This window comes from Phyllobates terribilis, unplaced genomic scaffold, assembly GCF_046119375.1.
Source record: "Phyllobates terribilis strain yellow unplaced genomic scaffold, ASM4611937v1 Scaffold_12__6_contigs__length_324123572, whole genome shotgun sequence".
Classification (NCBI taxonomy): domain Eukaryota; kingdom Metazoa; phylum Chordata; class Amphibia; order Anura; family Dendrobatidae; genus Phyllobates; species Phyllobates terribilis.
In genome coordinates this window covers 65,800,720-65,815,693 of record NW_027362772.1, presented here as the reverse complement: position 1 = coordinate 65,815,693, position 14,974 = coordinate 65,800,720, and the positions used below count along the sequence as shown (strand labels likewise).

Here is a 14,974-nt window from a genome sequence, read left to right as displayed (position 1 = left end):
ACCTATCCACATTATGTCTGATTGGGAGGGGTCCGACTGCTGGAGTACTTACCAATCCTGAGGACTGAGCTCCAAAATTATTTAGCTTTAAACCCTCCATAGCCCTCTACATGCTCTGTCTAATATTGATTTGAAATATTCTATGGTCAGTACCTGTATCTGCGGTCACCCTGACCAGTAACACATCCGACCTGTTACTGTGGCCGGGAAGGGATTCTGCGTCTTTAAGGTGTTCATCTAATGGTACAGATGTAATTTACTCCTGGAGTCTGGAAGGAGCAGCATTACCACAGGACCCCCAATACCAGCTCATCCGAAAAAACTCCATACTCATAATAAGCCCGACCTCTGCTAAGGATAATGGATATTTCATGTGTACGGCTAAAAACTGGATGAACAGTGAAAACAGCAGCAAACTGTACCTCAACCTGGCCTGTGAGTATCTAAAATATAAGAATATATTAAAAAAATAGTATAAATAATCATAATATAACTAATGAGGCACCTAATTCTTTCCTAGATCCAGCACTTCGATGGAAGAAACCACCTCAAATACAGGACCTAGTTTAAAGTTTTCAATTTTTAAGATTCTCAAAATTTTACAATTTATTGTACTCAATAATTTAAGAGCAGCTAGATTTTTTTTTTAATACACAACTATAAATCCCCAACATGGACATAGAATTAAATGTTAAAATATTGTCTGCCTGCTGCCACCACTAGGGGGACCTTTAGAGTCTCACTGCATACTGTCTATACATAGGAGCCAATAATATTTCAGTATGCGGTAAGCTCATAGGCTCCCCCTAGGTAGATGAAGACAGATATAATTTTAAGAAAAATTCAGAGATCTGTATCTGAAAAGTTAGGCACCAACAGCTGTAGAGACATATGGATAAAGTAATTTGCACAGAATTATGAATCTATTTTACATTTGAAAAGGGTGGACATTCAAAGATACAATAAAATAAAACAATCGAAACTCTTAATATTCTACATTTTGCCAAAATATTCATATATTATAAGTTTAGTAACTGGACATTATGTTCTGGTTCACAGCTCCGGTCTCGGAAGTGACGCTGACCAGTAACACATCAGCGGTGCTCTGGGCAGGAGAGGACTCGGTGTCTCTCCATTGCTCAACTCAGGGTTCAGCCACTACCTTCTCCTGGAGACTAAATGGAGAACCAGTGTCCCTGAACCCTCCATACTTCATAATTCAGAGTGATTCTCCTCCAAACTCCACTCTCACCATCAGCCCCGTCTCCAGGCATGATGCCGGACCATTCACCTGTACGGCATCCAACTTAGAAAATAGTGAGACCAGCAATGACCTGAACTTAACATTAAGATGTAAGTATTATGTAACATTTGGTTTATGATTAGGTCAAGCATCGTCCCAATATTACATCCCTAGATAATACTTTAAGGTGCCCTGACCCTTGAGGTAGAATCAGTGCCATATTTACCTTTGGGCTTTGCGTGGTTCTACATGTCCATCAAAAAAAGAGAGCATCACAAATCTATGCCAGAATCATAGTGATAGAGCAGACAATACAACCCGTGTCTTATTTTCTAGAACATACCGGGAGGATTTAGTCTAAGTCAGCCTTATTGTTTACTTAGCTGAGTAGTATCACTCCCTAGGTACACCTTGATGTTTTAACCTTAAGGCAAGGATTACTATCGAACAAGCAAAAGACTGTAATCTGGCCATATATTAGAAATGAGAAAATTACCCTCAGTGGTTATGTCATTTTCCACTTTGGACATTTTGGATAGGTGTCTCCTTACTCGCATTGTGCATGCCAAGGTGGCCGCTAGTATAGAGAAAGCTACTGATATATGAAACAATCTCTCCATTGAATGCTATAAGTGGCCAGAATCTGAGGATACATGATTTGCCAATAGTCGGAGATCCAATTAGTGTGATCTCCATTAGAGCTGAGCGGACCCATGGATGTTTGAGTTCGTCGGGTTCGAGTGAACTGTAGTCCAAAGTTCAGTTCAGGTACCAGAACTCTACCCAAACCTGAACCCGTACCGAAACTCCATAGAAGCCAATGGGGACCCAAACTTTAATGCTGTAAAACAGGGTTCCCCAACTCTAGTCCTCAAGGCCCACCAACAGGTAATGTTTTCAGGATTTCCTTAGTATTTCCCAGGTGATAATTCCATCACCTGCACAGGCAATAATTCCATCACCTGTGCAATACTAAGGAAATCCTGAAAACATGACTTGTTGGTGAACTTTGAGGACCAGGATTGGTGGACCTTGAGGACCTGTAAAATGGTCATAGTAACGGCTCTCTCCTCCAGAAACTTCGAACACTAAAACGAACTTCAGGGAGAAGTCTGTATTCGGAGTTCAGCACTGGACACTAGGTATGAACCCCGAACTTTACAGTTCAGGTTCGTCCATCTCTCCACCAATTAGTGCGTGATAATTATTACTACTGCATTCAGTCTATTAAACATCCCTCAATTTTCAACAATTTTTTTGCAGCTACAATATCACATGATTAAGATATTGTTGTACTGAGCTTCAAATTTGTCTAAATCAGTTCCATTAGTCAACCCTTTGTCATTCGACAGGGCGCCCAGAAGGAAATGTCTTATGCTTGGCGACATCCGATAATGATGGGTATGTGGTGCTGGACTGTTCCTGGCCAAGAGGGAACCCTTCCGCTAATGTGACCATGAAGTTCAATAACATTTTAAGCACAGCATGGACCACTGTAACCAGAAATATATCCAGAGATCATAATCTTCAAAGATCAAACCTCACCTGCTTTGGAGATCAAATGGGAAAAACATCTTCATGCACTGTCGTTTTGGGTGAGTTTCAACATTAGGATAGCGAATCTTTAGTTTGATCATGTATGAACAGCGACCAATATTGTTCCTCCTGAAATGGAACTGCATAAAAAGTGCAAACTGGCTACCAAAAGCTTTTCAGTCTTCCAATCTTCAGTCTGTAGATTGTATGGGTGTCTGAAAACTTAGTAAATGGGCTAATTGATAGGATCTCAACTGAGTTGGTTGCACCCTTGTCCACCAATGTGTCTCCTGCAAGGAGGCCTCTGTTTATTAGTGTCCATTTCATGGAGCTGAACATTAAAACCCTATGGCTAATATTCGGGTATTGCTTGTACATGTGGATGGGGTTTATAAAACATTTAGTGTCTACCTGAAAATGAATAATAATAATAAATGAATTATATAAATTGCAGTTTGATAATGTGTTATAACGGGTTCATTTTTTCTTGTCCTCCATAAAGAACCTCCACATTGTCCAACGCACAATAACAGTGCTGTCATTCACATAATAGAAGGAGAACCAGTAGAAATGAGAGTGTCACTTGCACCCGGACTTCCTGCTGAGTTCACCTGGTTCCATCTTAATCCAGATCCTGTCCCCGTCACTGTGCAGTCTAGTAGGAAAATCACAGTGGAGTCCAATAGCTCTACATCTTCTCTCTTCTTGACTCAGGCGAGTGCGAGTGAGTCAGGATTATATGAATGTAGAGCAAGAAATATTATTGGAAAAGCATCCTTCAATTTCAACCTCAGGGTGACAAAACAAGGTAATGGTGCACTTCATTGACAATATTTCCAGTTGTATTTATAATTCTGCTTGATTTTATTGGAAACAGTCAACAAGCTTGTAGTGAGAGTCATCTCTGACAGTTTAGCTACAATGTAGGGGGGACAATTTTTTCTTCTTACACCAAATGACCAAACCATGTCTGATGTTAATCCCAAAAACAAGCGCTGTGCAAACAGTAAGCCAAAAATGAAAAAAACTGTAAGATTTCAGCTCTGAAGCTTGCAGAATTATGAATGCAGCTCTAGACTAGAACAGAGGATGTCAATCAGGAATGAGCAATGTGGTAGAGTTGAGGCTTTAATAGATAAGTGCACACCAACCTTACACAAATCTTTGTCAGACGTTTTGATTGTTAAAGCTCTAGTTGCTGAAAATCCCACTCGTCGCCAAAACAGTGGGACAGAAGAGCTCAACTGAGCGCTACTCTTCTCGAAGACATACAATGGGTAGTCCTTCCTTTTGGTAATTAGTGGTGGTCTCAATACCTAGATCCCACCAATAAAAACTTTACGACATGTCAGATGTTTTGATAGTTGAAGCATTAGGTGCTGAAACCCCCATTGATCACTAAACCATAGAGACAGAAGAGCTCAACTGAGCGCTATTCTTTTGAAAACATAGGCTGGGTGCAATAGAAAAGACAACTGATCGCTAAAACAGAAGAACAGAAAAGCTCAACTAAGCACTACTCTTCTTGATGACTTATGATGAGTGCAATAGATAGTCTACATACCTGTCTTCCACTAATGAGAAAAAACAGCTTTCAAACAAAATCCTTCCTTTTCAGTAATTAGTGGTGATTTCAATACATGGGCCTCCACCAATAAAAACTTTACGACATGTCAAAGGTTTTGTGAAAGTGCAGTTACTCATCTATCCAGAGAAGAATGTATTGTATTTATATCTCTTTCTTTATTACACATACATTTATGTTTCCTCCTAATCTGCAGCTTTTGGATGGAGCGGTGGTGCAATAGCTGGGATTGTGGTTGGAGCACTGTTATTACTTATCGTCATCGCAATTCTCATATTTATCCTCGTCAGGAGACGTGGTATGTCTAAATATGGCTTTTATATGTCATTGAAAAAATGTTGATATTCTCAAAATCTCCCATAAATGGTTGATGAGTATGCTAAAAGCCTTTTCACAATGAGGGTCTTGTCAATAAAAGCAAAGGGGATGTTGCATTGACTAATAGCTTGTCTATTGACTCAGACAGCGCAAGATCTCTTGGGTATCAAAGAAAACATGTCAAAATGGACCTTCAGTCTTTATACCTTCCTTGTCTTCTTCTACCTAAACAATGACTTATTTGAATACTTCCCCACAATGTTAACTCAAGGGAAGAAATAGCTAAAGGATCAAGTTGTCCTTTCTCGTAGAAGAATTTGGGCAAGCAATCAATGAGTCCATCATGCTTGAAATAGGATGTATGGTGGTGCTCCAAATGAGGCCCACTTTAGATCTGCTATAGATCCCTCTTTACCCTTTCTATCCCTCTACTCGTCATGTATTTTTCCATGATTCATTAACTATATCTCGCCTTACATCAACTGGTAATCTTAAAAGACGGACCATTCAAACTTCCACCGGTAGGAGCTCAGGCAGGAGAGAGCTATTTTTTTTTTCTTATTTGAGAAAGCCCCAACCGACCATAGATGTTATAAGATTGCAGCCGGATACTAGAGACTGACGTAGTGCAAGTGGCATACAGGAGAGGAAACCTAATGGAGATTGGTTTGGGGCCAATTTGATGAAAGGCATGTAACATGGAATTTCTAGGAATCAAAGAGTTGTAGCAGAAGATATAAAGGTGAATTTATGAGGATATAATGACGATAAAGAAGATTGGTAATGAGTTTTATGTAGAAATTGGGTCATATTCAGGGCTGGTCCTAAGGGTTTTGGACCAGAGTACATCATTAAAGTGATGTTGGCACTCTGTCTGCCAGAGTTCACGTAACATTGCCAACTGATTGGCTGCAGCACTCACAGTTTCTTTATCCGAAACTGTTACATCCTAGGGAAGTGTGAGCGCTGCAGCCCATCAGTCTGGATTTATTCCTGGGACTTTTGGTCCCACAGGATCAGGGAACTATGGGATTACTTATCTGGCTTTGGTTACTTTTTTTCTGAGAACCTTGAGCGGGGCTGTCTGTTATTTAAACCCCTGGGTTTCTGATTTCCACTGCCAGTCAATTCGTTTTGATGCCTGGTTTGTGCTAGTCATTGCTTGTGATGTTTTTCTGATTCCTCCTGTTTTCTGACCTTGGTGTGAATTTTGACCATACAATTGTCATACAATTCTGTTCCTGATGTGACCTCTTGGCTTTGATCCCTCTTGGCAACTCTTCCTGCCTCTGGTTTGCTCTTCTGGACAGCAGCCCTTTCGCGGAAGAAATCCACTGGATCCATTTGTAAGACCAGATCCCACAGGGGGATCACAGTGGTTAAAGGGTGAAGATCAGGATTCTCCTTTGCGTGGCTGTGCCTGATACTGTAGCTCAGCCCTGGCTCGGCTCTACTAGTATTTTTCCGATGCTGGAATTTTTGTTTGTTTGTTTTAATTTTTCTATCTTTCCCTTCTTACAAGAGTCATAACTTTTTTTTCCATTAACATAGCTGTAGGAAGAATTGAAATTTTACAGAACAAGTTGTGTTTTTGAGAGAAACCATTAATTTTACCATACAATAATAAACATATTAAAGAAAAATAGAAGTACAGTACAGTGAAATAGTAACAAAAATGGCAACAAAAATCCCCGCAACTCCACCGTTATTTGGGGGGAGGGAGGGAAGAGGAGGTATTTTTACAACGTTCATTGTATGATAAAAAATGACCTGGTAACACAATTATCAGTCTGTACAATTACCATGATACCAAACTTGTATAGTTTTATATATATATATATATATATATATATATATATATATATATATATATATATTAGTGGGTAGAAAAAATCTGAAATTTATATAAATAAAACATGTGCTTTGTGTCGCTATCGTCCAAGACCCACAACAATTCTATTTTTCCATCGATGGAGCTATGTGAGGGATGGTTTTTTGAGTGCCGAGCACTCACTTCATTTTTAGGAAGAGGCAGTAGCCAAAAAAATGGTTTCAGGGTTTTTTTTGCGGTATTTACCAGACAGGTTACATCAGTTTATATTTTCATTGTTTGGACCTTTCCAGACGTAGCGATGCCAAATAGGTTCATAATTCTATTTTGTTATTTTCTTTCTTTTTGTATAGGGAAAATAGGGTGATTTAAACATTTCTGGGTTTTTTTTAACGGTTTCCTTGTTTTCTGCTTTACTTTTTATTAGAGACTTGACCCTACAATCTTTTGATCATTTGCGCTATATACGCCAATACTTTAAGATGCACTCCAGTGATTTTTTTATTAAACCTGTGTAAATGTTAGTGTAGCATAAATGTGTTAATACACTCATTGATCGCAGTCTACTTCAATGTCCAGTGCTGCTCTGGTCCTCTTCTGAGTCACGTGACTGCGATTCCGACTCTCCGGAGCATACTGCACTCTGTGTAGCTTTATTCTGATGCTGTAGAAGCCACTTCTGGCTCCCACATATAGCCCAGTGTGCACCTGTAAGTTAGAAGACCTGTCACTTGACTCAGAAGAGGACTAAAGTGTCACTGGACACTGGAGAAGATGGCAATCAGTGAGTATATTACCATAAAGATGCTACAGTGTACTAACATTTACACAAGTTTAAGGAATAAAAAATATAACTGGAGTGCTTTTTTATAACTGACTCTATAGTTTAACAGCAGTGATCATCGCTGCTGTCAAAGACAGGTTCTGGTTATGACACAGGCGACCCACCCGCCGGGGCATGCCTGCACACAACATGCACAGTACATGGGAGGGAGTTAATTTAAAGGTCGTGTAAAAGTAGAGTCATACCAAACCCTGATGTTTGATTATTGTAGAAAGGAAACATGGTTATTAGGTGCCTTTTTACCTTTAAAGTTTTGCAATGGGGCCCACAAGGTCAATGTTGTACACTGCTGCCATGTCTTGCACCTTGCTGTGTTGGACTATTGCAATGAAAAAGTAGTTGGGTTCTCAATAGCTAGAAGACACTCATTACTGTAATGATAGAAGAGTCATTACATTTCCAAAGTCTACTTAGCATTATCTAAATGAGTCATCATGTAAAAATTATACGTGTCACTGACCATTTCTTCACTTCACTCTGACAGCTCGAAGAGCAAAATCCGTATGAAGAAAGAATCAAAATAAGAGGTAAATTAATATAAATACATAGATTTGGATCTGAATGCTACCTGATATCAAATTATATTTGTCATACTTTTTTTTGCTGGGGAGCATGGAAAAACACGTTAAGAGTCCAATTTGTGCCCAGCCTAGTGTCTCTGTCCTTTTTTGGACTGACTATTCTTAAATCAATTCTACGTGACCACAATAATGTGATTCCCAATATATACATTTTTTTTTCTTTTAACTTCTTCTAAATCAACATCCTGTATATCACAACTTATTTAACAACACAAAAAATTGCACAAATCCTTTAAAGGAAGAAACATGAATGTGACATTTGCTTCATATAGACATTTTGCAATATGTTTTCCTATGGTGGTATCAGTCAAAATGGAGTACATAGCATAATACATTTTTCTTTTCGTCTTTACTCCTCATCATGCTGGCGTACATTTATTCCAGTATCTTGTGCCAAAAATGGTGCACTTTAGTACAATTAGGTCACTTTAGGTTTTCTTATTAGCCTTCTCCACTTTTCACTTAACACTTTTCAAAACTGTTAAAATGTCAAAGTAAGATAAATTTGGTGCACAACAAACTCCATTTTTGATGAGGAAAACATCCATATACTTTAGATGGTCAACCACCATCCAAAGGATAGGTGAGAAGTTCTTGTTTGGTGGGGGTACGACTGCTGGGACCTGCGCCAATCAGCAGAATGGGGAATATTTGTAGCCAACAAGAAAATTTTATCCCCAGTACAAAATGGAGCGGCAGGTTGAATGTTCGACTGACACTCTATTTATTCTCTACTGAGTGTGCCGTTAATGCCGTTAAAAAACAAGTACGATACTCGGCAACCCCATAGAGAATGAATGGAGCATCACTTGGCATACGCACTGATGCTCCATGTTAATGGAGATAACAGTGCCACATTCTACTGATTGGTGCTGGTCCCTTTGGATTCACAATATATCCCCTAATACATCACGCATATACACATCATGTTAGTGCAATAAAAGTATAAAACAATATCTTATATAATACATGCAGCCAACAAGGGAATAAAGCCAACACGGCAAATATAAAAAAAATCCCAAATTAGTTTATTTGCTTCTATAGATATTCTACAATTCTGGGTCACATCTGGTGATGATAAAACACAATTGTAATTTTGGATTTGACTTTCTTTATTTTGAATTTCTATGCAAATTTTTATGCTTTGCTGACCCAATGACTAAAATGTATGTTTTTGGTTTGTTATCTCTGTCCTATTTATAAATTATTTTGAATTATACTAAAACACTAGAAATGTAATTAAATTCCTACTAAGTCACAACCATGTCAGTGAAGCCACACACCCTTGTCAGACAAGACACGGAAAGTGTTAAAAACTTATAATAAACAAGGTGCAAGAAAACAGTTTTTAGTACAAATTTGCACTATTAATCTTGCGTATATACCTTGATAAATCTCCCCGAGTATATTTCAAGCTGTTTTTATACCATTTTTGTGGGGGGTTTTAACAGCCATATCAAGCATATTGGTAAGGCTAGGATCCCACAAGTGTATATTCTCTCATCTGAGAGAATTGAGTCAATTATGCAAATGACACTCTGATCAAACACTGATCATAGTGTGATCTGATTCTCTTGGATAAGGAGAAGATGAAGAAAACAATTTCTCCCTCTTCTCGATTGTGTCAGTCCATGGAAATTGGATTGCACTCAGATGTCATCCGAGTATAGTCCGATGGTTTCCACACACTCCTTGACTTGCATGGCCGAGTGTGATGTGAATATTGGATCAGACTTGTGGATGCTGCAACTTTTTTTCCCCCTAGACTGGCTCTGCCCCAGAAAAAAATCAGACATTTGCACGGCCTCATAAACTAACATTGGTCTGAGTGCGATCTGATATTTTGTCGGATCGCACTCGGACCGATAATACAGTTGTCTGCACGAGCTCTTAGAGGTATATCGATGACGTTATTTTGGTCGTTTTTTTTAGACTATTTTTTTTAAATATAATATTGTATTCTTTTGGTTTTCCAATAGGCTTCTCTATGGGGCTTTTATACTAATATGAGACATATTTTGAAAAAATAAATAAATAGGGTGAAAAAAGCCTCTGGTGTTTGAATTTTTTTTTTTGCTCGTGAATTTTAAAAAGCTGAGACTGCGAATACTTTGCTTTAATAATTTCTTCTCCATTTGCATTCAAAGGTGAACAGAAAAAGTTGCATATTGCAAGGAACGCTCCTCCGAAAGCCATGTGACTCCATGGAAAACGTGCAATTTAAGAAATGCTCCAACTCTGGATCACATATACAAATGTATTTAAATAGTAGAATATATGTATTTAATATTAACTTATCTGGTATTGTATATGAGTGTAATGAGTGTAATATAATATGACTGTAATCTCTGCAAGAACAGTTTTACTTGGTTGTTATATTTCAGCATATTAGTGGCCACTATTCTGCAGAAACGTGTGAGCCCACATCAAAGGCAGGGACTTTTGACTTACATGTACATCAAACGTTGTGAAGGGGTTAACATCCAGGTTGCATCTACACCGGTTCCCTTTATGGCGCATGCACTACGTAGACACTACAGAAGCAGAGCGAAGAGCAAATAGACCTTAACGAGGTTGTGCAGTCACAAGATATTGATGACCTATCCTTAGGACAACCCCACTGATCAGCTCAATTTCAGCAGTGGACAGATCTAAACTCAGTGAATCAAGCTGCCATGCGTAGCTCCATTCAACGTGTAGCGGACACTGCCTGGCGCTCCAGAATCGCTCCTATTCTATTCAATAGAAGATGCGTTGATGTACCCGCCAGCGGAATGGAATAGCAAAGTGACCACACAACCCTATTAAGGTCTATTTGGTCTTCGTAGTATCTACATAGCCCATGCGCCATAAAGGCTTCCAGGATAGATTACAAATGTATCCATAGGATCTCAGTCAAAGAGTGTCCATTTCCTATCTGTCAGGCACATACACATTAGTAACCCTTTATTTAAAACTTATGGAATAGCAAAGTCAACTCTCCTATTCCATACGGAAGAATCCTCCAGTAAAGGATCCCTTTTTTTTACACTTGAGCCCATTTGCAATGTATGCTATTGTATACCTATTAAACGCCTGCATCCGTATTACCTAGGTGTGGCGCATGCACCACGAAGGATCACAGTTGTCAAATTCCCACCAATCTGATAACCTGTCCTGAATATAAGACATTAATATCTTAACACCAGAAAACCCCTTTAAAGCTACGCAATTTATGTGAAATGATCAGACCCCCTGAGGAAGCAACATACTTAATAAGCGAAATGCTCATTAGGGATTTTCTTTCATATGGTCAGTCTGCACTATTGCTATGGGTAGGAGCCTTTTTTGCCATATACCTAATTTATGAACTTTTATGTCTGCATATAAAGTTTTTTTGTCGATCCTTGAATTTTTTCTTGTCTTTTTATGATACTTGGTAAGCATGAAACAAGAATTTTTATACAGTTTAAAAGTCAGTTTTTTTCTTCTTTGTGCCAAGTAATTTATGTCAAATGTATGCACGGAAGTCATGGAAAGGGATCCAAAGACAGGACTGATATGACGGCTGCTATGTTAATAAAGGATGATACATTTACATGGAAGATGAAAATAGAAGACGTTTTAATCAAGATGTCTGCATCAACGTGTTTTCAGACCAGGATTAAAAAACATCATACTATACTGTTATTACAGTAAATTGTATTAAAGAGCAGCAAACGTCATTAGGCAGGCATGTCTTGTAAATTTGCATAACATAAAAAACAATAAAATAATGTATAAATATGCAAAAAAAACTAGGAGTACCGATAGTAAGTCATCATATACATAGTATGTGGAGCTCTGATTGCTCCAAAATAAAACTTGCTGCTTGGGAAGCATTTTTAAATTAAAAATTAATATTCTAAAATATCTTTTAAACTGTATTTCGGGTTCTAAGATTGGGTTTATAATTATAGGTCATTTACTATTTTTACATTGAGAAAATTAAAACCAAAATATTGGAAAAATGAAATCCCACGGAGTGATGAGATTCAGGATCATCAAATCTCTTGATACTGTCTGATAAATGATATTGGGGAAGTAGAAGTACTAATTGAAATTTCAGATGGAAGCGATCTCCCTGGATTGATTCAATGGTATTAAATTCATCTTGATGTTCTAAGGATGACTTTAAAGAGAACCTGTCACCATGTCAAAAGTGGCCAGTTTTGGTTCTATTTTTATTTCCGCTGCTCCCCTGGCGAATACTTTTTTTATTTAATTTGAATCCACCATAAGGTTCCAGCGATCTTTCCTTTTTATTTAGTGTTAGTTTTTATTGCCTTTACCTAGGGGGCAGTGCTCACAGGGTAATTATGCAGAACAACCTAAAGACCCTCCCTAGAGGATCCTGTGAGCACTTTGTAAAGACCACAAAAGTTAGCACTTAATAAAAAGGCCTATAGTTCAAATACTATATGATGGATTCATAAAAACAAATAAATAAAGAGAATACCCAGGGGAGCAGCAGGAATATAATAAGATAAAAAATTAACCACTTTTGACTTGATCTTCTTTAAGGGTGACTTCATACATGGTGGATTTGCTTCCAATTTTCCTTAATTGTAAATCTATAGCCAAATCTGATGTCACCCTCAGATTTTGTTGTGTATTTGCATGTAAATCTGTAGAGACGTGTGAACACTCATTCATAGTGTTGTATATTTGTTTCTTTTTTCCATTCAAAGAGCAGAATTGCATGTTTTTTAACCTGTATGGATGGTATGCTATAATCTTATGTTGATATGTATATAAAAATATTTAATAAAGAACAGGAACTAAATTATTTCAAAGAAAGTTGATATTTCTTGGTGACTCTTTTTTGACATTTAAACAAAAAATAAAGGGGACGATTCATCAAGGTGTTTACACGATTTGTTTTTGCGATTGAAAAGCTGTAAAATCTTTGTGAGAAGTTTTGCAAAAGTTTTGTGACATTTGGCACTTTCACAACAGTTCTGGTCTGCTTTGTCAAAGTTGGAGGACCATGGATGGGATGTGATGCCAATTTCATCAAAAATTTCACCATTATTTATGCCAGAAATGTTACTGAAGTCTCTGACTAGAGCAGCATTTCTGGCAAGGCCAGTGAGACGATGCCTCTTAATGAATTCAGCACATCCTTCTCCCACATGCCTCTTTATTAGGACTGGTGTATAGGACGCCCCAAAGTCTATGGGCCAAATAATAAAGGCTATTGTTTCGTACGCCAATCATAATGAGGGGTGTGTGACGCGCCCCCTGGGCCGTGGGGCACTCGGTGCCGGGCCGGTCGTTGCTAGGGGAGATGTCACAGTGGTGGTGACCCGGTCTGTGACCCAGGGCGGTCAATTAAAGGGGATATTTACAGGGGATTTATAGTTTTTATATACAGTTCGTGACACCACCTGTGGTATGCGGCTAAAAGGAGCCGCCGCTGCGGAGCAGATCCTCTGGAGCTGTTGTTAATGCAGCAGAGTTGGTTCAGCTCTCCACAGGCAGAGCTTAGCTCCAGGGCAGTGTAGATGTTGCTGTTATGGAAGTAGCACTCGTGGTGCAGTGTAGTGCAGAGGATGGCGCAGTTAATAATTAGTCCACAACTTAATGGCGGTTTACTCTTATCTTTACTTGCGGTGGTTAGGCAGACCGGGGCATGGGTACTAACTGGTAGTAGAGGTCCGGGCGGCCTGGAAGCAAGTTGGGGGATCCACCTAGCCAGGTGGAATTGTAGGCCTTCTCTTTGTGCTACCTCTTTGGCCCTGCTGCGTATAGCTATGCTGCGGCCCTCGTCCCTGAGCAAAACGTCTTTGTGCTCACCCGTATGGCCTTCCTGGAGTGTCGCTCCCATGTGGCGGTGCTGGGCCCTTTGTTGCTGCTGAGCCTCCGGCTGTCTGATGGGGCCCGGAGACCTGCGGTCTCCTGCCCTCCAGTTTCTGCTGCTGGGCTTTCATTGCCCCACAACCTCAGACTCCGGTGTCCGGTTCTTGTGCGCTTCCCTCTGGGGTGAACTGCCGTGCAGCTCCACTCCCTGGGTCTTTCCTCATCGACGTCCTGACTTCAACTCCTGTCTGCTCTCCTCACACTAACTAATCCCACCTCCAGATCCCAGTTGCTAAGGGGAGGAGCTCCCCTTGCTGGTCTGGAGCCAGGAAAGTGTTGCATGCTAGCAAAACCCCTCCTTGCTTCCAGGCATGGCATCACCCCCTTGTGAGGGAGGCAATGCCACTGTGGCAACTGGACTCCTGGGGTGCCACATTCCCCCCTAGTTAACTTCAGTACTCCCAGACTGAGGATGCCTTTTTTAAAATTAACAATCAACAAAAACAATTCACATTACAAACAGTTTACAAAGTCAAAAATTACAAAAACCCAACAAAATTGTACAGAAGTCACTGCGACGCTTATTCTCTACGCCACAATCCGGGTAACTGAAATTTGGCTGGTGGGAACCGCATCAACCCACTTTGTGTATCGTCCCTGGGCGTGGCTTCAGGGCACTCTTTCGGTGGGCCTGGTCTTCAGCCACGTCTGCGGTTCATTTTCTAGGCCAATCAGTAACTATATCCAACATTGTCCTGACCACACCTAGTCCTGTGGTCCAATTGTCCATAAATTTAATAAATATACAGTACAGACCAAAAGTTTGGACCCACCTTCTCATTTAAAGATTTTTCTGTATTTTCATGACTTTGAAAATTGTACATTCACACTGAAGGCATCAAAACTATGAATTAACACATGTGGAATTATATACTTAACAAAAAGTGTGAAACAACTGAAAATATATCTTATATCCTAGGTTCTTTAAAGTAGCCACCTTTTGCTTTGATGACTGCTTTGCACACTCTTGGCATTCTCTTGATGAGCTTCAAAAGAAATGGTCTTCCAACAATTTTGAAGGAGTTCCCAGAGATGCTTAGCACTTGTTGGCCCTTTTGCCTTCACTCTGTAGTCCACCTCACCCCAAACCATCTCGATTGGGTTCAGGTCTGGTGACTGTGGAGGCCAGGTCATCTGGCGTAGCACCCCATCACTC

General features: G+C 39.5%; 1 protein-coding gene across 6 annotated transcripts in view; it reads left to right on the top strand.

Moving 5' to 3' along the window:
- LOC141172076 (hemicentin-1-like) overlaps positions 1 to 12,822 on the top strand; it is a 121,271-nt gene extending 108,449 nt beyond the window's left edge. For 5 of the 6 annotated variants that reach the window (XM_073655910.1, XM_073655907.1, XM_073655909.1 and 2 more), the window contains 6 exons: positions 1,060 to 1,353; positions 2,596 to 2,838; positions 3,282 to 3,587; positions 4,561 to 4,662; positions 7,842 to 7,884; positions 10,086 to 12,822. In XM_073655910.1, coding sequence (XP_073512011.1) covers positions 1,060 to 1,353; positions 2,596 to 2,838; positions 3,282 to 3,587; positions 4,561 to 4,662; positions 7,842 to 7,864 — 968 coding nt within the window. In that variant the 3' untranslated portion in view covers positions 7,865 to 7,884; positions 10,086 to 12,822. Of the gene's footprint in view, positions 1 to 150; positions 436 to 1,059; positions 1,354 to 2,595; positions 2,839 to 3,281; positions 3,588 to 4,560; positions 4,663 to 7,841; positions 7,885 to 10,085 lie in introns of all 6 variants that reach the window. The other variant, XM_073655911.1, reaches the window with a different exon arrangement.
- Positions 12,823 to 14,974: the final 2,152 nt, after the last annotated feature.